General features: G+C 37.9%; 1 protein-coding gene across 2 annotated transcripts in view; it reads left to right on the plus strand.

Annotated features, from left to right (window-relative positions):
• The first annotated feature begins 573 nt into the window (after nt 1–573).
• ASCC3 (activating signal cointegrator 1 complex subunit 3) overlaps nt 574–21,275 on the plus strand; it is a 247,440-nt gene continuing 226,738 nt past the window's right edge. The window contains exons 1-3 of one of the 2 annotated variants that reach the window (XM_015858848.2): nt 574–604; nt 15,021–15,164; nt 16,638–16,788. In XM_015858848.2, coding sequence (XP_015714334.1) covers nt 15,075–15,164; nt 16,638–16,788 — 241 coding nt within the window. In that variant the 5' untranslated portion in view covers nt 574–604; nt 15,021–15,074. The remainder of the gene's footprint in view (nt 605–15,020; nt 15,165–16,637; nt 16,789–21,275) is intronic. The other variant, XM_015858850.2, reaches the window with a different exon arrangement.

A 21,275-nucleotide genomic window follows, 5' to 3' on the forward strand; every position in this document is an offset into this window, starting at 1 on the left:
TCACTTGCAACAACCTAGGACTTTGCTACTCTGCTATCATTGCTGCATTTTCCATTGCATGATATCATTACATAGGCCAGTGTAAAAATAAAATTAAAAATTGGAGACTTTTTCATTTAACAGCCCTTATAAACCTGTACTGATGTTTCTGTTAAAAGTGATGTAGAAACGCTGCAGCTATATGGCTATGTACCAAAATACTCGATTCCACTGTGGTGCCGTTGGCCCATTACACCTCAAGGACACAGCAGAGCGGATTGAGGCGGCCGAGAGAGTAATGCTCACAGCGCCCTGAGATGGGGCTGGGAAGCAGAAAGCTCGGAGTGACGGCACTCAGTGAGTACACGGGGAAGAGCCACGGAAACACTCGCCGGGGTGAGAAACGAGGTACTGAACAGGCTGTGCTGGGAGTGTGGCCACAGAATCAGCCGGGGAGCTGCCGTCAAGGGAACAGGATCAGCAAGTGACAGCCCAAAGAACTGCCCCGTCCGAGCCAGCTCAGGACGACTCTCAGCACAGCCTCTCCGCCCCGCCTGCTCGCTTTACGGCAGTGTCGCGCCCCGTCGGCTCTTTGCGGCAGCGGAACCGGCAAGCCGGAAGGCAGGTGCGCGGGCGGGGGTCTGGAGTGGGGAGGGCGACAACAGTGGAATGGTCCCTCGGTCCTGGCCTCGGCCGGAGCTGGTCTCGCCGAGGTTTACTCCCCTTCAGCTGTGTTAACGATCGAGCCGCTGCTGGCGGGGCCAGCTTCGGGGCAGCCCTTGTCTTTCCCCGTGGCTTTTCCGGCCGGGTGCCGTGTAGTGGGGCTGTCCACGAGGGGTGGGCGTGGGACTCAAGGCATGGCGTCGTTGGGCTGCTGGCCCTGTCTGATGTCGGCAAGCGTGTGTTGGGGTGTGAGCTGCCCTGCCGCGGGATGAGAATAAACGCTGACCCCTTCCCCTCTCTGAGCTGGTTTGCTTAGTGAAGCAGGAGGAAACGGCACTGGTGTTGTACGGGTCTGAATCCGTTCAGTACTTGTTATTGGTATCAATAAATTCAGCAGTAGAAACGAATTAAACAACAACAAAACAACAGCAACAAGAAAAGCCTGTCATCTTGGGGAATGTTTTCAGATATTGTATGATTCATTGTGGCTGGTCATGTAAACTGCCTGCTTAGTTTGTAAAATACATAACTGTCTCTAGCCACTCAGATGCTTCAGGAGAGTATCTTATGTTGGCATTCAAATAATATCGAGAACTATAAGTCCTGAGTCTTTAATTTAATTGTTTTTGATAAACTGACATTTATACTGACCCCTTTCAATCGTCAGGCCTTCTAAAGGACTGACTGTGAAATAGAACTATTGAAATAGAACCAACAGTCTTCTGCTTATCTCACTCTGTTTTACTTTTTCATTACCTTTTCTTTTGGAGTGAGAACTGAGTCAGTGTTAGTCTTGGGTTGTTAGTGTAGCTGAAAAACTGTTAGAAATTCCAGAGAAGAGGTCAGAACACTTACCAACACGATAGGTTGCAGTTATATATTTTTAGGAGAAAACATGATCAAGCTAACCAGACAATAGTTTGGATGCAAGCTGGCTTTGATCAATAGACCACATTGTATCAGTGAGCTTCTGCTTTTTGGCAGGCTCTGTAACCAAATAATTTTCTTTGCATTGGAGTTGTTTGTGGCCATGAGAGAATTTACACCATCCAAGATCTAGATGTGTAGGTGTATGGAGGTAGTCTTTCCCATTCATGTGGTAATACTGACAGAATCCCATCTAGTTCAGCAATGCTTTGTCATGGGACAAAGCATTCATAACATTATTTATGAAGTGTTTAAATTAGTTTACTTATTAGAACTCTTTTTCAGGAAGCTAGCTTAGCTTTTGGAGGAGATCAGACCACTTTGATGTTTTCCCACTGATTCAGAAAGGAAATAATCTGAGTGTCAAATGACAATGTTTTGTTCTGATGGTTATGTATTTCTGGAGGCTTTTTTGAAGCTAAACCTAAAGTGGTACTTACATAACTTACCTGTTTTTAAAGTAAAGAGAGGTCTGCACCCTGTAGCTGTGTTGTAGCTGCATTTGAATGCTACTGATGTGTTTTTTTCCCAGTAACATAATAACCTACATTTGCTGAAGCTTTCCCGTGAGGTCATGTCTCCTAGATGGGCAGTTGTTCTTGTTATCCTGTACTTCACCTTTCTACACTGATGTGTCTTTCTAGAAACTGGATGCATAATACAGACAACAGTAGAGTCACTTGATGTTGACCAGTGGAAGGGTTTTTCTTCCAGTTAATTTTTTTTTAGTAACAATGAAGTTGATATTTGACATTTTTTAGCTTACATGATTTTTATTGTAACTTTTACATCAAGTTATGCTTTGATGCACAATGAAAAAAGAAAAAACAAGCCCTGCTCTAGTTTGGACATACCTAATTAACAAATGATCTCTAATGTGTTGCTAAAGTTTGTTAGAAAAGTGATAGATGGAATTTGGGCTAAGAGAAGGAAACAATGGCTGGACAATTAATTTTAGAGATGTGAGGCACCTTAATCCCAAATTGTAATCCTTAGAGTCTCTATTACCACCTGACTCCAAAGCTCTATTTTTACACAAAATGTTTGTCTTGCTTGGAGTTGTGTCTCTTGTAGTGGCAAATAGCAGGTGCTTATGATATGTTCTGAAATCAGACCAACCAACCAAAAAAAAACCAACCAACAACAAACAAGCATACAGTGATGCTTTTGTTTTCCCACTGTCTTTCAGCAGTCAGTGGTTTATGTAAGTGACAAGCTGCCTTTAAGCTGTTGTGTTCAATAGCTACCAAGTTAGCTGACTTCATCTAATCCTTTCTTGAGCATTCTTGAACTTTTAGTCTTTTTGGCATCTTGTGACAATGAATTCCCAGATTTAATTGTGTTCTGCATAGGAAAGGCATTCCATCTGATACTGTTTTCAGTTTAACATTCAATTTTATAATGGATCTCCTAATTCCAACATTTGTATATAAGGATATATATATTCTTACCATAGCCAGTCATTCTGTATTTACTCACCTTATGAATGCCTTATCACCCCACAGAAATGAACTATTTCATGTTTATTGAAGTACAAGTCCCTTCAGGGATCTATTGTTGGAGTATTCTTTGTGCTTATCTGTCCTTGACAAGTTGGATATCCTTTGTTTTCACTAAGAACTATTTATGAATACTTGTACTGGGTCTGACTGGGCTAAGGTTTACTTCTATCATAGCCATGGTTTGTTGCTAAAACACAATAGTACATCAGTATTTTGGCTACTGCTCAGTAGTGTGTCAAAGCTATTTTTTTTTTCTTTTTTTTTCTTTTTTTTTTTTTCCCTGCAACTCTGCCTGCTGGATGAATGGGTTGGGAGAGGACAGGAAGTCAGGTATTGTATAGTGTCACATTCAGTGTAAAAACTGAGGTTAAGGGGTTAGTTCCTAAGGTGTCCCAGTTTGGAGGTTGGAAAGAAAGTAGTCTGCCTATGGGATATCACAGAATCACAGAATTGTAGGGGTTGGAAGGGACCTCTAGAGATCATCGAGTCCAACCCCCCTGCCAAAGCAGGCTCCCTACACCACGTCACACAGGTAGGCGTCCAGGCGGGTCTTAAATATCTCCAGAGAAGGAGATTCCACCACCTCCCTGGGCAGCCTGTTCCAGTGCTAAATGGATGATGAGATCCTTTTTTTTTTTTTTTTTTACTTTTCTTGTTGTTATTGTATGTGTCTTTTGTTTGTTAAAATGTCTATGTCTTTTCTATGTTTTTTTTCACGAGTTTTCTGTTTTTTCTTCTTTTCCCATCATTCCACTGGGGTGAGGACTGAGCAAGTGGTTGTGTGGGTGCTTGGCTGCTGGCTGTGGGAACCCAGCACAACATTTAGTTCAGACACTTAAAAATGTGACTGAGAGAAGTGGCTTTGTCTGGTTCTGTGACAACAGTGCTTACTGTGATGGGAAAGATTTCTGTGATCTATGTTCCTTGAAGCTATTCGAACTGCATGGCATAGACCATTCCCCTTGAAACTGCATATAACAGCTGGAGGATGGGGAGAAAATAGAGGAAAGATAAGAAGACTGGTGGATTGAGATAATGGCAATTTAATAGGGAAAGTAAAAGCTGCGTGTCCAAGCAAAGCAAAAAGAGAAATTAATTCATTGCTTCCTGTTGTCAGGAACACTTTAGGAGAAGCAGGGTCTTGGGAAGGCAAATGCTTTAACCATGAATGGCCCTTCCCTCTTCCCTGGATATTTATTGTTGAGCATGACATCACATGGTGTGGAATGTCCTTTTGGTCTGTTTGGGTCAGCTGTCCTTGCTGTGTCTCCTCCTAAAATTGCTGGAAAGATGAGCCTTGATGCTTTACAAACACTGTACAACAGTACCAGAGTACTGGTGTGTTTCCATCAGTTTTAGCCATGAATGCAAAGCACAGCACCACAGTGCCACACTGGCTGCAGTGAAGGCTTATCTTCACTCTAGTCAGACCACAGACTTTACTGTGAAGCTCTAAGGGAGGATTATATAAGAAAGAGGAAAGAACTGCATGATAGGGGTGCAGAATATTGTTGGTAACTTAGGAAAAGATAGTACGTGGTAAGGATAATCCCCAATGGTGAGTTGAGTGCATGAAAAGGAGCATGGCCAGCAGGGCAAGGGAGGTGATCCTCCTCTTCTGCTCTACCCTGGTTAAGTCTCACCTGGAGTATATCCAGCTCTGGGCTCCCTGTTACAAATAAGACAGGAATCTCCTGGAGAAAGTCCAGAGAAGGGCCACAAAGATGATAAAGGGCCTGGAGCACCTTTTCTATGTGGAAGGGTGGGTGACCTGGGTCTTTCACAAGGACCTTCAGCCTTGAGAAAAGAAGACTTAGGGAATCTGAATAATGTTTACAGATATCTTAAGTGTGGGAGACAAAGGGACATGGGCACTGTTTTCAGTGGTCTGTGCAGACAGGACATGGGGAAATGGCCATAAACCGGAGCTTGAGAAGTTCCACACCAATATGTGAAGGAACTTCTTCACAGTAAGGGTGACAAAGCACTGGAACAGGCTGCCCAGGGAGGTTGTGGGCTCTCCTTCTCGGGAGATATTCAGGACCTGCTTGGACACCTATTTGTGCAGCCTGCTGTAGGGGGGCTGCTTTTCAGGGTGTCTGGACTTGATCTCTGAAGGTCCCTTCTATCCCCTTCAATTCTGTGTTTCTGTGAATTCAAAGTTAGTGATGTCTGGTCCTAATAATTTGAATGTATATGGCTGTGAAATGTTAAAATGAAGAACTTACTCTTTCTTGCAATATTTAGCAAAGGAGATAATATGTATGTAAAAAAACTACTCAATCCATTAGCAGGTACCTGCCAGTACCCAAGTGAAAACTCCTTGCTTTTCTGTGCTGCCTTTTAAGTATGAATTATGCCATTTACTTGTTCATATGGCATTTTTTGTTTATAGGGAGTCTTTGAAAGTCACTTCTTTAAATCTGAATGTAGTTTCTGGCATGCTAAATATTAATGAAAGTCCAACAATTTCTAGTTAGGAAATAGGAGAATCTTGACTAATGTGGGTATGTTTTAGCTTAAGCTACAATGTGTCTAAAACATTAAGAAGTTTTATGTACATTGTAACAGAACATGTGGCCCTTTCAAAAATGCTTCAGTTGGAAACAGACGTTCTCTAGCCTTATCATGTTTCTAAAGAGGTAATGGAGGTATTTTCCTTCTTACTATATCAGACAGGATTAATAACTCTATGCTTTTTTCCCCCCTTCTCTATTTTCTCATGAAAGAAGCACACGTTTCTGGTGTTTGTAAGAATTGTGAAAAAGTCATAGTTTGGTCTTGCCACTGTAGGAAACTATACAGGTGTATTTCTCAAGTTATCTTGCTGCATATATTGCCATCTCTATAGGCATACAGCCCAGAAAAGAGTTGTCAGCAGCTTTAGGCTTGATTTTTAGTTTGCAAGAACTACAATATTACGATTGTAGTATCTCTCTCTCTCTCTCTCTCTCTTTTTTTTTTTTCTTAGAGTTCTTATTTTTAATACTACTACTAATAATAAAAAAATCAAATAGAAAGCTATCATTTGCAGATCATTAAATACCTGAAGTGCTGTTTGAAGACCCCCTCGACAGTATGTGAGCTCTTGGAGAAGACGATCAACTCTGTTTCAATTAGAAGTTGCTGGGAACTGAGTCTGGCATCTGGGTACATTGATTTAAATAAATAAATAATAAGAATAGTAGACTTTACAGGGAATATTGGAAAGATTGAGGGGTACCTTACCACTTAAATCTACTCACCCTCAAAAAAAAGTCACATAATGATGTAGTGATGTAGGACTTAAACACAGCAGCTTAGTGAGTAACATTCAGGGGATGCTTATCAGGTCTGTGCCATTTAGGTAGGGTCCTCTGAGCACATTCAGAATTTCAGAATTTGAACAGTTGTAGAGGTGAACTGGATAGAATCGACAGTTTTCGGCTCCCACTTGCTGTATAACTTTAGGAAGATATGTACTGTATCTTTGCGATGAAGTGTGCGTGTGTCCTGGAGAAAGTTTTGATGTCGAGAAGCTTGCCCTTCACAGATAATCAGTCTTGGGGGTTTGGTGACTGAAGTTAATATCTAAGGCAGTTTTTTTTTTTGAAACTCTGCCATAACTTTCTGCCTCCTCTTGTACTCAAAAACTGAGACAAGTAGAAAAAGAAGAATTTAAACTTTATTAAATGTAGCAAGCAAATTACACAGTATTACTTGCACTATTTTAATAAAGTTGATGGTTTTGCATGGACAAGTGGTTATCTTTACGTACATGTAATGGCTCACGTTTTTTGTATTTCTGTATTCTCAGTTACAACTATTGATAAATATGATTATCACAAAAGATGCTGGAAATAGAATGAACATTTTTGTAGTTGATAGTTCTGGGAAGTTTTCATTCAGTGATAGCTAAAGTTAATCTACTACATTATAATTTTTATTATTATTATTTTTTAACTTAGAAATAGTGTAGAATCTGCAACTTTTTGGAAGTATTCTAAAAATCTGCGTATTTCACTTTTGAAAAATAATTGTGCAGTTTACTTTAAAGTACTTGAGGATTTTTTCTTGTTTCAGATTGCCAGCGTTACCCATATTACTACCAATTTTATTGATGAAATTGCTGGACACGAAAAAAAGATTTAATATTCACTGCAAATGAGAAGCTCTGCTTCAGTGCTTTCATAGAACAGTTGTTCCTGAAGATTAAATGTGCATCTTGCTCCTGGCTGTACTTTGCTTGTACAACTGCTATGAGTTGTATGTTAGGTGAAGTGATTTTATTAACCATAACTAATTACTTCAGAAGTGCTTGACAAGGGCTCATGATATATGCTAAGATAGTTAATTCAAAATTGACATTCTGTCTTTCCAAGTGATGTGAACTTTTCCAATGGCTTTTCTATGAAAATAGAGTTCATTTTACACCATACTGAATATAGCATGAATTTTGTGATCCTCTTCTGATGAAGCTAATGATACGAACCACTTACAAGTTATTGCAATTATTAGACATCTTTTTTTGATGATGAATTCAGCAATGTATAAAATAGAAGTGCCATAAAGACCAGAGACCGAATTGTTTAACCAACTTGTTCATAATTACTTTGGTGGTTCCAAGGCTGCTCTGAAAGCCTCCTAATTTCTCATGTTGGCTCATGATGTCAGAGGCAGATGTTGGTGGTGTGGGCAGTAGAGGTTGAATTTTCCCACCTATATTCCATTGCCTTTTGTTTCTGTGTGACACATGGCAGCAGAGGAGCAGTCTGACAAAATGGTTTCTGGTGTGGAAGTGTCTATCAAGATGTGTCATGGAATTACTCCACAAAAACAAAACAAAAGAAACCCCTGTATCCACTGACATTCATCAGTACTTACTGAATGTATGTGGAGATCAAACAGTGATGTGAGCACAGTGAGGCAATGGGTGATGTGTTTCAGCAGTGGTGACAGCGACGATCGGTCACCTCCCTAGTGCAGATTTTGACAAGCATAGCATGTAGACTCTTGTTCATTGCTGGCAAAAATGCATAGCTAGTGAGGGTGACTGCTGAAAAATAATGTTTTGTAGCTGAGAATTTGCTCCACTGGGTAGTCTTATTTGTGCTCTTTGTATCTGTTGTATTTTCCTTGGAAATAAGGAGAAGGCATTACTTATGGAGCAACTCTTTCAGTGAGTATTTCAGCTTCAAGAGACACTCCTTCAAGGTTAACTTGATTATTTTCATTCTTCCTGTCAAATAAATCTCAGAAAAGTTTTTTCATGTCTGTAAGTTGCAACACTGATATAGGTGAACTTGCCTACATAGGCAGAACAATTCCAATTTGTTTTATTTTTTTGTCTGTCAGGTCAGTTTATCAAAATTACAAGCAATAATGTAGGTACATATGCAACAATGCAAGTTCCCTTATGTTTGTGCAGGGATGCGTTAGCTGTGTGAGCAGGCAGTTTCTACATCTGGGAAAAAGATCTGTGCCTCATGTACACCTGCATTAGATGTCTTATATTTTGTCTCATAGGGACATGGCTTTCTTAACCACCCACTTAAGTTTTATACACCTGCCTTAAGTTTTACATAGCTCTCTCAAACTTTTTTCCACATTTTTTTCATAATATTTCCCATAATGTTCTGATTTTTAGGTCTCCAAGTTGTATTTGGAACCTTACAGGTTGAGTAAATGTGCAGTAAGGGAGCAATCGGACTCGTAGCATCTCTTTGCATTGTAAGCTGAATAATAGCGTACAGGCACTCTTGGGTATTGCTGTCTTGGTCTTTTGTTTTATTTTACTGAAATACTTTTTAAATGCTGAAAATATTATATATGTATTTTTCTCAGAGGGAAAGCTTTGTACTTTCTTCAAAAATATTTGGAGGAGATGCTCTCACTTTAAAATCATTACATTCCAAACTTGAGGCCTATTGAAAATGTGCTTGAGGAGATCAGAGTTATGAGGGATAAGAATGGCACTGAGTGAATAATAAACCGCTAGTTACTTTGAACTGATCTGTAATGTAGTATTTAGGGCATTTGTTTTAGTTGTTGATAGATTCGGTAAGTGATTCAGGTGCTTAAGCACACAGCTGTCATCAGTTTAAGAACCTTGTGTAACCTTATGTCCAGCTGCTCTTTCTGAGTATGCAGAGGTTTCCATGAGTCACACTGACCCAGGGAACTACCTTTTATATGGTAAAGGATCTCAAATGCCAGTAGGCACTATGCTTAGGTACTAAATCCCACTTAGGTGTCTGTCATAAGCAAACCTTGAGTCTTCAGCATGGTTCAAGCACAGAAAATGATTTCACACCACCTGGAAAAATATAGGTGGATATGTCTTTAAGTGCCCTAAAAGAAGTGGGAGTTAGGCTTTGGATGGTCTTCTCTGTAAATACTTGTGGTGTCTTCTTATAAGTGCATTGTTATCAGAAATGCAGTAGGCAGGTGAGGTGTTTTAAGGAGAGCTTATGGAGTATGCACAGGGTTTGTTTTAGGGGCCAGTATTAGAAACCAGTGGTTTATATTAGTTGTGTGTGTCTAGGCACAGTTGCCTGTTATCTTTGAGAGACACAGATGATTGCACAGCTACATTTATTCTATTCTTGGTAATCCTTGTGTTAATCTGCCTTGTTTGCATAAGGGTATTCACTCACATTTATGTAGATAGTATTTAATAAATCTTTTTAGGAGGGATGGATTGTGATAACTTTTACCTCTTTCATAATTCTGTTCTTCTTGTACAGTGCCACTAGCTATATCTTCACAAGAACATTTTCTGATACAATTACCTTCTGTTTCTTATTTTTCTTTTTGGGGAAATTGAAGAATTTTGTGATATCTGGGTGCAGTCATACCCTCCCATTATGTAATGTTCAGTCACTCCATCCTCCCAGATCAATTTCACTAACGTTTTGAACTGAGATATTAGGAGAGAACACCTTTTGATGTTCTGAAAGTGCTAATGTGTGTAGCTATAAGCCCTTCTGATGGGAAAAAGGGAGGGGTGCATGGCATGCAGTGTTGCTATTTCACTTCTTCATTGTGCTGAAGCATTTATTCCAGTTTTGATATTGACTGAGATCTGTACCGTGTACCAAACAGCCTCTGAGCCTGCCTGGGCGCACATTTCTTTATCTTGACATCTCCACTTCGAAGATGGAATGAGTCTTTGATCCATCTTAGTGTGGAGCAGAGATCAGTGATGTGCAATCCAGACATCTCAAAAGAATTCCAGCATGATGTCTGTGCCTGTTGCAGAAAATGAGTTTGTCTGAAAGCAAACGAAGTATACAATTATTAGCCAAGTTTATATGGGTACAAAAAACAAAACTGGAAAATATTATTATTTTTAACTACTACTATAACTACCTTGCATTGGCCTGCCATTTTTTATTAATATTTCAGGCTCTATTAAACCTTTAATATCTGTAACTGCCAACTTTATTGTTAGGTGCTGCATTTGGACTGTTTGCAACAAAAATGCTTGGATAAGAAGTTTAAGTGAATTTAAGATGTGTGGAGCTTTTGGAGAGGGTCCAGAGAAGGGCCACAAAGATTACCAGAGGGCTGGAGAACTGTGAAGACAAGCTGTTCAGCTTGGAGAAGAGAAGGCTGCAGGAAGACCTGATTGCGACCTTCCAATGTTTAAAGAAAGTTTATAAACATGAGGGAAATCAACTTTTTACAAAGGTTGATAGTGACAGGACATGGGGGAATGGTTTTAAACTAAAGGAAGATTTTGATTAGATGTTGGGGGAAAATTTTTACTGAGAGAGCAGAGAGGTGCTGGAATAGGTTGCCCAGAGATCATTCTATGATTCTATGGTAATGCGAGTATCCTCATTGTTACCAAATAGCCTTTTTTCAGCCATCCTTTTTTTTTTTGTTTTAACTTCTTTTTTATTAGAAGTAACGAGTGAGAGTGAAATGCTGTTTTATCCGTGTACTATGTGATCCATAGCAACCTGCTATTAATTGCTGATATCTAATGGCTTTCTTTTATTACTTTAGTTACAAGTAGTAACTTTTTCTAGTTTCTGAAAGTGACAGAAGGAATTTTCTCATAATTCAAATTTATAGCCAGTATAGGCAAAATCTGGTAAAATACCTTAATATTCCTTAAATAGTTTAAACACGATAACTGTTATGAGTTTTTAAGGGATGTACAAAGCCCAGTGCTGATTGCTACAGAAGCTGGTACTTCAGCATAGTCTAATACCAGTTGTTTGTAATTCTGTTAATGCTGTATTATTCCATTTGTAAGTAAGGAAAAATTTACATGCAGCTTGAAAATAAGGGTGAATTATTTGAGCAATCCCCTTCTCTTAGCCTGACATGGCAGCTGGCTAGTTTTGTTAAATAGGCTAGAAATATTAAAATAAATGTTACCTTTTGTTTGTTTCTAAATCGGTTGGTCTGTGATGTTTGTAACATTTTAGTGGAGAAGAAAAAGAGATGGTTCTGTTATTTGCTTACAGAAAAATAAAAGAAAGGCCAGAAGTGGGAGGAAAACAACATTAAAATACGAAGCAGAAAACTTCAGTAATGTTGGTTACCTTTTGTAATAGCGGTAAGAATGTTTGTAGGTTTAATGAAGGAAAAACCTGCTGAGATCCATGCAGACTGTTGGGTTTCTCTTCAAACAGTAAAATGTGAATGGTTTTGTACTTGAATTTTCTTTTAGCTGAGTATAATCTGCTTTTATATTTTCCTTTTCCACATAAAAGGTTTATATATTTAACTTGCATTTCTTTTTAAAAAAGAAGTAAAACAAGCTTTAAAAGAGATTGCTTCTCTACAACAGTTCACAGAGGTGAATATTGCTTTTTTTGCTTAACAAACAGAAATTCAGTAGAAAGATGAGTTTCTTTTAAAAGGATGTGGAAATTTGAGATAGTGCTAGGTATTTGTAAACTCCTGTTCCTTTTTTAAACTAAATAAATGTTGGCAGAATGTGTCTGAATTGTCCTAATTCGTTAGCAAAACCTGACGTGTTTTGCCATATAAAGTTACACTTGTTTTAGGGTTAAATTTCCCTTGGTTTATTCATCACAGATCAGAGGAGCTATGGGGAGGCATGATAGCGGCTGTAGCTCCTCATAGGGAATGGGCGGGTAGTGCTGTGGTCTGCTGTGTAACAGCAACAGGGACTGAGGGAATGGCATGGACCTGCATCAGGGGATAGTGGGTATTAGGGAAAGGTTCTTCACCACAGGGCGGGCATGGAACAGGCTGCCCAGAGCAGTGGGCACAACCCAGAACTGCTGGAGTTCAAGAAGTATTGACTGGGACAACACTCTTAGCCAGAGTCAGAATTTTATCTGGTGCTGAGGGGACCCAGGAGTTGGATTCGATGGTCCCTATTCACAAACCAGCAGAATCATTTGATGCAGATACTTGCCCATTGCTTCAGCTTAAATAGGTTTAATTCTCCCCAGTCAGGAGTTTGTTAATCTGATGGTGGCTGCGAGAAAACAAGCAGTAGCTGATAGTCTGAAAGCAGTTATCTATATCAGTATGCTCTATGTAAAAATAATAAATAAAACATAGGTTAACTTTTTTTAGTGTTAATTTTTATTGTATGTCAGATTGGCACAGTGTTTTTGACCTAGCATTTATAGCTGGCTCTAGTATGTTATGGAATGATATTGTGAGTTCATATACCTGTTTTTACATCTGTCCTGTTTTTGAATTGTGGGTCTTGTTCCACTGCAAGGCTGATTGCTATGTCCTTGTAAGTATGTGCACTGCATGCAAGCACTGGAATTAGCCTTGGGATAAGGTGCAAAAACCCAAGGTATCTGCACTGTCAAGCCAGCCAGCTCAGACCACAGAACCATATGAGGAATGAGGTTGGAGGTTACCTCTGGAGGTCATTTTGCATAACTTCTCCTCAGACAGGACCTTGTGCATCAGGTTGCCCAGGACCATTTCCAGGCTACTTTTGAGCCTCTCCGAGGAGGGGGAGGCTCTGTAGAGCAAGTTTTGGAAGTGCTTATATGTGTTTAGGGCAGAATTTATTAATGCAAACTCAAGAGTAGGGCTTCTGGGCTGGATTTGAGTGTCCAAGTCTGTGATCAGGGAGCAAAACCCTTATTTGTCCTCTGAGGTTCCAGGTGTTTTATTTTAGAAAGTATTAACTCAATTAGTAAAGGAGAAAGGAGCACTCCTTTAAAGCCACTCTTTAAACAGACTTGATGGAGAAGCTTTAAATCTCCTAAATGTGTGTATGAAATGTGATTTTTTTTAAAAATTGGATTCAGACTTTCTTAAATTACTGGACATGCTATTTCAGAAAGGATAATTAAATTAATATGCAATGCTAATATAATTCTAATATTTTTACTGTACAGGACCATAATTTTACAGAAAAAGGTATTTAAGTAGAAAATATATAGCCAAAATATCATCTTCAGCAACTAATGTCAATGCTGTTGTTGGAACAATATGAGTGATTTATCTTTTTTGTTGGCTAGGGATATATTCCCTCAAATATTGAACACTAGTTCTCTGCTTTGATTGTTCTTATAGTGATGACAGTGTGTTTTCACTAGGAACTATGCTATTATGATGTGACATGTCATATATTCACTGAATATCTTAGAAGCCAGAGTTGTTTTTATGTCTGCTTCTATGCTTGAATTTAAACATGCCCTTTCTATCCACTTCAAAGGCTTGTTTGTTTTCTTTGTTTGTGATGTTTTTATAAATGTTATATTTTCACATTTTGTAGCTTTATTGTTATAGCATTTCTCTCAAGAATATCAGCTGTTGTGATAGCTTTTTCCAAAAAGCAACTTCATGTTAGGTTGGGAAGCAAAGATGCATGACAAGGCGGTGACATTTCTCTGGCTGTGATTGGAACGCTGATTTGCTTTTGTGCTATATTGCAGTGTTGATGGCTAAAATACAAATGAATTCATTAGATGAAAAAAAATGTTAACTATAATTGGATTAAAGCAGGGAGTTCTGTGCAATGTGAGAATGTTCAAAAATTGTTTTAGTAATTTTTTTTTTATTTTAAAGTTATTAGATTTCTGGATGGCTGATGGTCTTCAGGCATGCTAAGAATGATGCAGGCCATTACATTTGTAATGGTATCATTAATTGTTTCAAGAATAATCTAATCTATCTATTTGCTACCCCTAGAAGTTGTAGCTGTGCATTAGAATTCATTGAACAATTTAACTGTGGGCGCCTTTCAAAATGAAGCAACTTTGAGAATAGTTTCTGTAAAAGGCTTGGCATGAATACAAGTTCAGTTGGAAGACAGATGTGTTTTGTTGTACAGATATGAGTCTGTTTTGCATAGAAAATAAGAATGTGCAGAAGTAGGCTGCAATCCTGGAGAGTGCGGTGCTGTGTGTCTGTGTGTGCAGCTGTGAGATGAAAACATCCTAAGGCATTCTCTTTTTGGTTTTCTGATAGCACTTTTTTTCCCCTTTTTCTCTTATAGTAGTTCAGTGATATGCATGATCTTTTTTTTTCCTCTTTTCATTTGCTTTGCTTTCTTTGCTGTTTAGAAATTGTTAAGCAGTTGCCAAAAGGGATGTCCCTGTACCAGTGCTAGAGGCTGTTAATGACCCAGAAACTGTCAGGGCACACTGTTTCAGGGGAGACCTTCAAGCAGGTGGTAATTGCTTACTGCTGTTTGCAGCCAAGTTCAGTTGCCTAGATTTCAATATAATCCTCTTGTGTTAGCAGTGTTAAAGGAGTAACTGCTGCTGCACTAATAACTTTAGGGAATTGAGAGAACATGCTGAGTAACCACCTTGCATTTTGACTGCTGTCTGTGACTGCCATCTCCCTGTCTTCAGTCTTGCTGAAAAACGTTTCTGAGTGAGATTTTTAATTTCTTTAGCCATTGTGCCTTCCAAGTTCTATTTGCTCAAAGTCTTTCAAGTTTCTGATGTGAATTCATCTTTGTAGCATTAACTAAGCCATGTTATTTCTTTCATTCTTATCTAGGTGCTTGAACTGGGATTTAATTTTTTATCCTATGGATCACTGAATGAGTAACAGATGGCCTTGCCACGACTTACAGGCGCTCTACGCTCCTTTTCAAATGTCACTAGACACGATGATTATAGTGAAGAATTAGCTGACTTAACGGTAAATATATATTTTTTTCAAATTAAACTTATAAACTGTTAATGTGTGTAGTAGGAATTTTATGGTGTTTAGAATAAAGTTAGTGATGCTTAATTTAGGTACGTATGTTTTTGTTGTTGGTGTTTTTTTTTTCCCCACAAGATATGCATTAAAGTAAAAATGCATTGTGAAAATGTGTAATGTGAAATGAAGCTGGAATGCAGAGAATTGCAAATAGAGGTTTTCTGAAGGAAAACAAACATTACTTCTGTCTTCAAGAAGGAACCAGTGAACTACAGGCTGGCCAGCATCACTTTGATCTCTGTGAAGGGGATGGAATAGCTTATCCTGGAAACTGTATTTTGGCACACAAAGAAGAAGAAAATAATCAGTAGTCAGCTTGAATTCACCAAGGGGAAGTCATTCTTAACCAACTTGATAAGCTTCTTTGATGAAATCACCAGATGAGTGGGGAGCAGTGGATATCATCTTCCTGAACTTCAGTGAGGCATTTGATACTATCTCCCGTAAGATCCTTATAAAGAAGCTGTTGAAGATTGGGCTGGGTGAGCAGACAGATTGCAAACTGGCTGAATACCCAGGCCTAGAGGGCGGTGGTCAGTGGCACATAGTTTAATTGAAAGCCAGTAATAAATAGAGTACCCCAGGGGTCAGTGCTGGATCCAGCCCTTCTTAACATCTTCATAAAGGATCTGGATGATAGGATAGATGGCACCCTCTATAAACCTGTAGATGACATGAAACTGGGAGTACAATAACATGGTGGGCCACCTTACTGGAAAGTAGCTCTGCAGAAAAGGATCTGAGGGTCCTGGTGGAGACTAAGGTGAACATGTGTCAGCAGTCTGTCCTTACTGCTAAGAACACAAACTGCATTAGAAAAATCCTGACTGAAGACTGACGAAGTGTCTATTGCACAATGTAGTGACAGTACCAGGTCAAAGGAGGTAATGCTTCCTCTCTATTTGGTAGTGGTGAAGCCCCCATCTGGAGTTCTGTGTCCAGTTCTGGCCCCCTCAGTACAAGAGAGGCCTGTTTTTGCATGCATGTGCAGCTTATGGCCACCAAGATTATCAAGGGACTGGAGCATCAGGAAAGGCTGAGAGAGCTGGGTCTGTTCAGCTTGAAGTCTCGGGGTAACTCATAGATGTCTATAAACACCTGAAGGGAGGATGAAAAGAGATGATCAGAGATATGATTTAGCAGAGGGTTGTTAGAGTTAAGGTACTATGGTTAGCCTGTGGTTGGACTTGATGATCTTTGAGGTCTTTTCCAACCTGGGTAATTCTGTGATTCTATAAGTATGTAAAAAATAAGTAATAGGGAAATGAATTACTGTTGTTACAACATACTGATTGAGTGCAATTGGAAAGAGTTTCTTTCAAGTTTTTTTTGTCATCATTTTTTTATTGTTTGTTTTAAAATAACCACTGGTATATAAATTTAAAATATTAAAATATTTTACATTTTCAGACAAAAAGAACGAAACAACAAGAACAATTACTGAAGTCTGATCTTACTTGGAAGAAGATAATAAAGTTTGTTGATGACAATTTAGACAAAAAAGAATACCAAACTGTAAATGGTGATTTGAAAACTGTATTGCAAGCAGCAAAGCAAATAGGTAGGTTTTAGTTCTCCAATTATCCAACAACTAATTTCTTTGCTTTTTTTTTTTTTAAGCTGATGTCTGCCTGCATACTTTCATATTGCTGCAATTTCAGTTCTTTAACTCCAATCTTGCTCTGAGGTATATTTGAAGTTCTATTTAATCTAACAACTATATGCACAACTACATCTTCTGTTTTAATTTAAAATGTGATTCTGTTTTTATGCCCTTTCTTGTTCTTTGATAGCAATGTTATGTGATGTGTTATGGTTTGTTGCTTTCTCTTATTGTGGTGGATTCGTTTCCTTTGTCATGGCAGCACACTGAGGAAGGAACAGTCTTGGTGTTAGCTTCCTTTATTCCACAGGATTGGTATCTTAAAAATTAGCTGCAGTGAGTGATTTTTTTTGCTCAAGTGACTTATTAGAAGAAAAATTTCAAATGTATCTCAAGTCACTGACAAGCATTTTAAATTTGTCTGAAGATGCATGTATTCTAAACTTTCTGCTTTGTGGTTCTTTCCTTCCATATCATAAATGTGATGATCTTTTATTTTTATGAACTTGTTTTTAATTATTATTATTATTAATTTATTTTTTTAACACAACAGTAGAACTTGGGCTGGTAGGAGACTTTAAACTTTTCATGACAAAAGTTAAGCAAATGGCTGCCTGTCTTCCTGAGACAGAGATAATTGCAGAAAGGGCCACCTCTTTCTCAGCATACATGTCTATTGCTTGGTGCCAGTCTTTGAGCTGGCGTTGGTGATGCTTGAGATGTATTTTTGAGGAAAGTAATGTAAGATGCAGTGTGAGCCATCTTAGAGTGTGGAAAAAAATCTGATGTGTATTACTAATTGGGGTTATTCAGTTAAGAAATGACTTATTGACAAATGTCCAACTGAAGTACAGCCCAAGGATAGGTCCTGGTTCAGTCCTTCTGTTTTTTGTTTGTGCAGAATGCTTGTGCTCTGCAGTGCCTTGACTTTTGAATGCCCATGTCGTGGCAATCATGATAATGCCTATCACGTAATGAAACTTGCTTGGAGAAGTAACTACATTATTTTAAATAAATAAATAAATAAATGAATCTGACATGAGATCACATCAGCTCATGGGACACTTCAGTGTGCATCTGTTCCATAGCCTAAATGTTGTTTTTTTCTTGCTTTTTTGTCAGCTGTTTATGCCAACAAATATGGAAAAGGGGTAGCTATAATGATAGGTGGTCAAAGAAATATTATATTTTTAAGTTTTTCTTTTTGGAGATTGATGACACAGTTCGTGCTCTTTTACTAGTTTTTAAGAGATATTTATTGCTGTGCTGTAATAGAAAATACAAGTTTCAGACAGGTATGATGTTTAAGGAGAATGCTGTGATTATAGCATTAATATAGTTATTACTAGTTATTGTTCTTTTGCAATTTTTTTTAATCCAATTTTTTGTACACGGACTAGAAATGTATGAGCAACACATTTAGGAATTTAGAGAAGCTAATGAGATTTCTCTCAGCAGTTCATTTTAATAACATACAGCTGATGTCATTTTATAAAATGATACTCTGTCTTTTCTTCTGTGAATCAATCAATCAGGATTAGGATATTAGGAAGATGTTGATATTCCCAAACTGGAAACAGGCACTTATGTGGTGTTACTGGGGAATCCTTAACCCATCTGTCCCACATATACTCTCACATATATAGCCATGCTGGCAGGTTTGAAACGCATGATATGGTCAGAAAAATAAGTTGGCTCATTGTTCCACTCTTGCTCATAGTTATCAGCCGTAAAGGTGTCTGACAATTACACCAGCAGTGTCCAAATTGCATTTCCAAACATAATGATTCTCTTCTCACGTTTTTTTTGCTGGCATTTGGACTTTCAAATAAACAGTCCTTCTGTAAATACTTTTTCCCAGTTGGATCCCTGTTTTCCTGGAATGGAATGGGTTAAATTGCTTGGCTTGGAAGGGTCCTTATAAAGTTTTGCCTTCCTGCAGCAGGCAGGGTTGCCAACCAGTAGACCAGGCACTAGATCAGGCTGCCCAGGGCCCTATCCAGTCTGACCATGAACAACCCCAGGAATTAGATATCCACAATTTCTCTGAGCAACCTGTTCCAGTGCCTCATCACCCTCTGAGCATAGAATTTCCTCTTTACCTACCCTCTTTTAATTTAAAACAATTACCCCTTTTCCTATTTTTCTACATACATACCTGTCTTAATATAATCCCTACAGATTGAGAGTTAAGAATAGGATATTTTTCAACCGAACTATAATTTGATTGTAAGTTATCACAAAAATGAATAAAAGACTTGAAGTCTGTTGTGGAATTATAATTCATTACTACAGGTAAAATATATTATTTTGGTGAACCTTTAGTTCATTTTCTTTTTTGTGATTCAAACAGCTGCCCTGTAGTGGCTTTGGTTTCTTAACCAGTGAAATATATAATTGTTTTCTATATTTGTCCTCATTTTGAATGCTATGGTATTTTTTTTTTTTGTAAGTTATGTAACCGAAAACTCAGTATGCATTTTTGTGGAAGCACTGCTTGTGTGATATGTGTTCTAGTTAAATGTGAGACTCACCTGGCAGAGGGAAACTAAAGTTTAATCAAGACCAGTCTGGCTCAGCGAACTGTGAACTAGAGCTGGAGAGATTTGGCAGTGTCATTTTCCTTTAATCTGAATATTTATATACATAACAAGCAACCTGGGACAAGTGGAGGAGAAGATCTGCATGGTTATTTTAAATATCCACTGGTTACAGTATAAGTGTAAGAGATACTACAGTAAAATGAAGTTAGGGTTGATAAATATGACTTTAATCTTCACAACAGAAAAGATGAAACCATATGAGGTATAGCAGATAAGACAAAATGTGGTGGTAGAAAATAAATTTATAAGTAAAATCAGTATCTGATATTCTTAGCTGTTAATGTTATCCATGATAATAATTTGGGAGACTTGCCAGAACAAGGTCATTTTCTGTGAGAACATTATTTTTCTCCAAACTTTAATGATGGGTTGAGTGTGGTAGAGAATATTGAAAGACAATAAAGAAAGTGGTAATTCTTTGTTTTTTATTTTTATTTTTTTGTGATAGAAGGAAAGGGCAAAACAAATAAATGCATCATTATTTAGTCATTATGAGTTAAGATGAAATCATCAGCTTTGATGCTTCTGAACAAAGATATGGTAATGTGACCAGGTAAAAATACAGCAACTGAGGCACAAAATGAGTGGGCAGTAATATTCCTACCATCGTCATCGGAAGTGTACAGTCAGAAAAGTTAATTGAGTGCATACAATTTTTGTTTAATTTGAAGGAAATGAACTCTCATCCTAGGCAATGGATATTGAAATATTCATTTACTTGATAGGGGAAGTATTAGTAACATCAAAACATCAAAAAGTAATTCCTTTATGGTTTAGGATAAATAAGTGGAATAAACCAGCTCATTTCCACTGAGACGTATTTACATACATCTTGAATGTGTATGAATTTACCTTTATGTACTTTATCTTCCATATCTAGGTATCTAATTGTTATGTAAATACAACCTAAAACATCTTCATGATCTCATCTTTTCACAGTTTACTTTAGTGACATTCAAAAGCAATAGTGAAGTTGTATGTTAGATTTCTAGGTACTTGAATACATAGGATGATAACTGGACAGCAGAATAGAGTCAGGCACAAGACTGTTTTGGGTACTCATAAATAACCAAATTAATTATGCAAGAAGTGCAACCTTGTGGGTTGTTTTGTTGTTTTTTTTTGTTTGTTTGTTTTTTGTTTGTTTGTTTGTTTGGTGGTGGTTTTTTTTTTGTTTCCTGTTCCTCTTAAATTAAGATGTTCACTTTAGCAGCTCTTTCAAATTAGCAGTGCTTGGAGGTGTTACACACCTGAATCGTATTGTTTTCTGTTGAAGTTACTCCAATCAATCCTGAATTGACCAAATAAAGACATCTTGAAAGTAGCGGTTTGTAAGCCTTGACATTAAGCTTTTTAAGATGCTGTGAAAGATGATGAAGTCTTGTGGATTTCATAAAATGGTGGAGCAGTCTGCTTTACTTCTTAGTATTCATTTTTAAAATGCAAAGGAGACTTATACATATTGTTCTTGTATTCAAGGGGAGAGAGTACAAAAAAATAGGGAAGGAGGGGAGAAAAGAAAAAAGGCATGCTGCCTGCCTTTGTTTATTTTTACCCATTATGTCTTTTTTCATTTTGCTTAGAAGTGACACTTAGGTTAATCATATAGTACGTTTGCTTGTATTTCCCTTGAGTGCTTTTGAGAATATTTATGTAAGAGGTAAATACGACTTTTTGTAGGTAGCCAGTAAGTATAAATTCACACACTGATTTGCTTTAACTTCTTTGGGCAATTTTTATAATATATAATGCATTCTGTAGTATCAGAAGCAAGAATGTAGTAATTTCTAGCTGAGTTCTGTATGTTTGGTCTAGTTTGAATATTCAGATTAGGCAGTGAAT

This window comes from Coturnix japonica, chromosome 3, assembly GCF_054131305.1.
Source record: "Coturnix japonica strain WE chromosome 3, WE-NBRP24, whole genome shotgun sequence".
NCBI classification, from domain to species: Eukaryota; Metazoa; Chordata; class Aves; order Galliformes; family Phasianidae; genus Coturnix; species Coturnix japonica.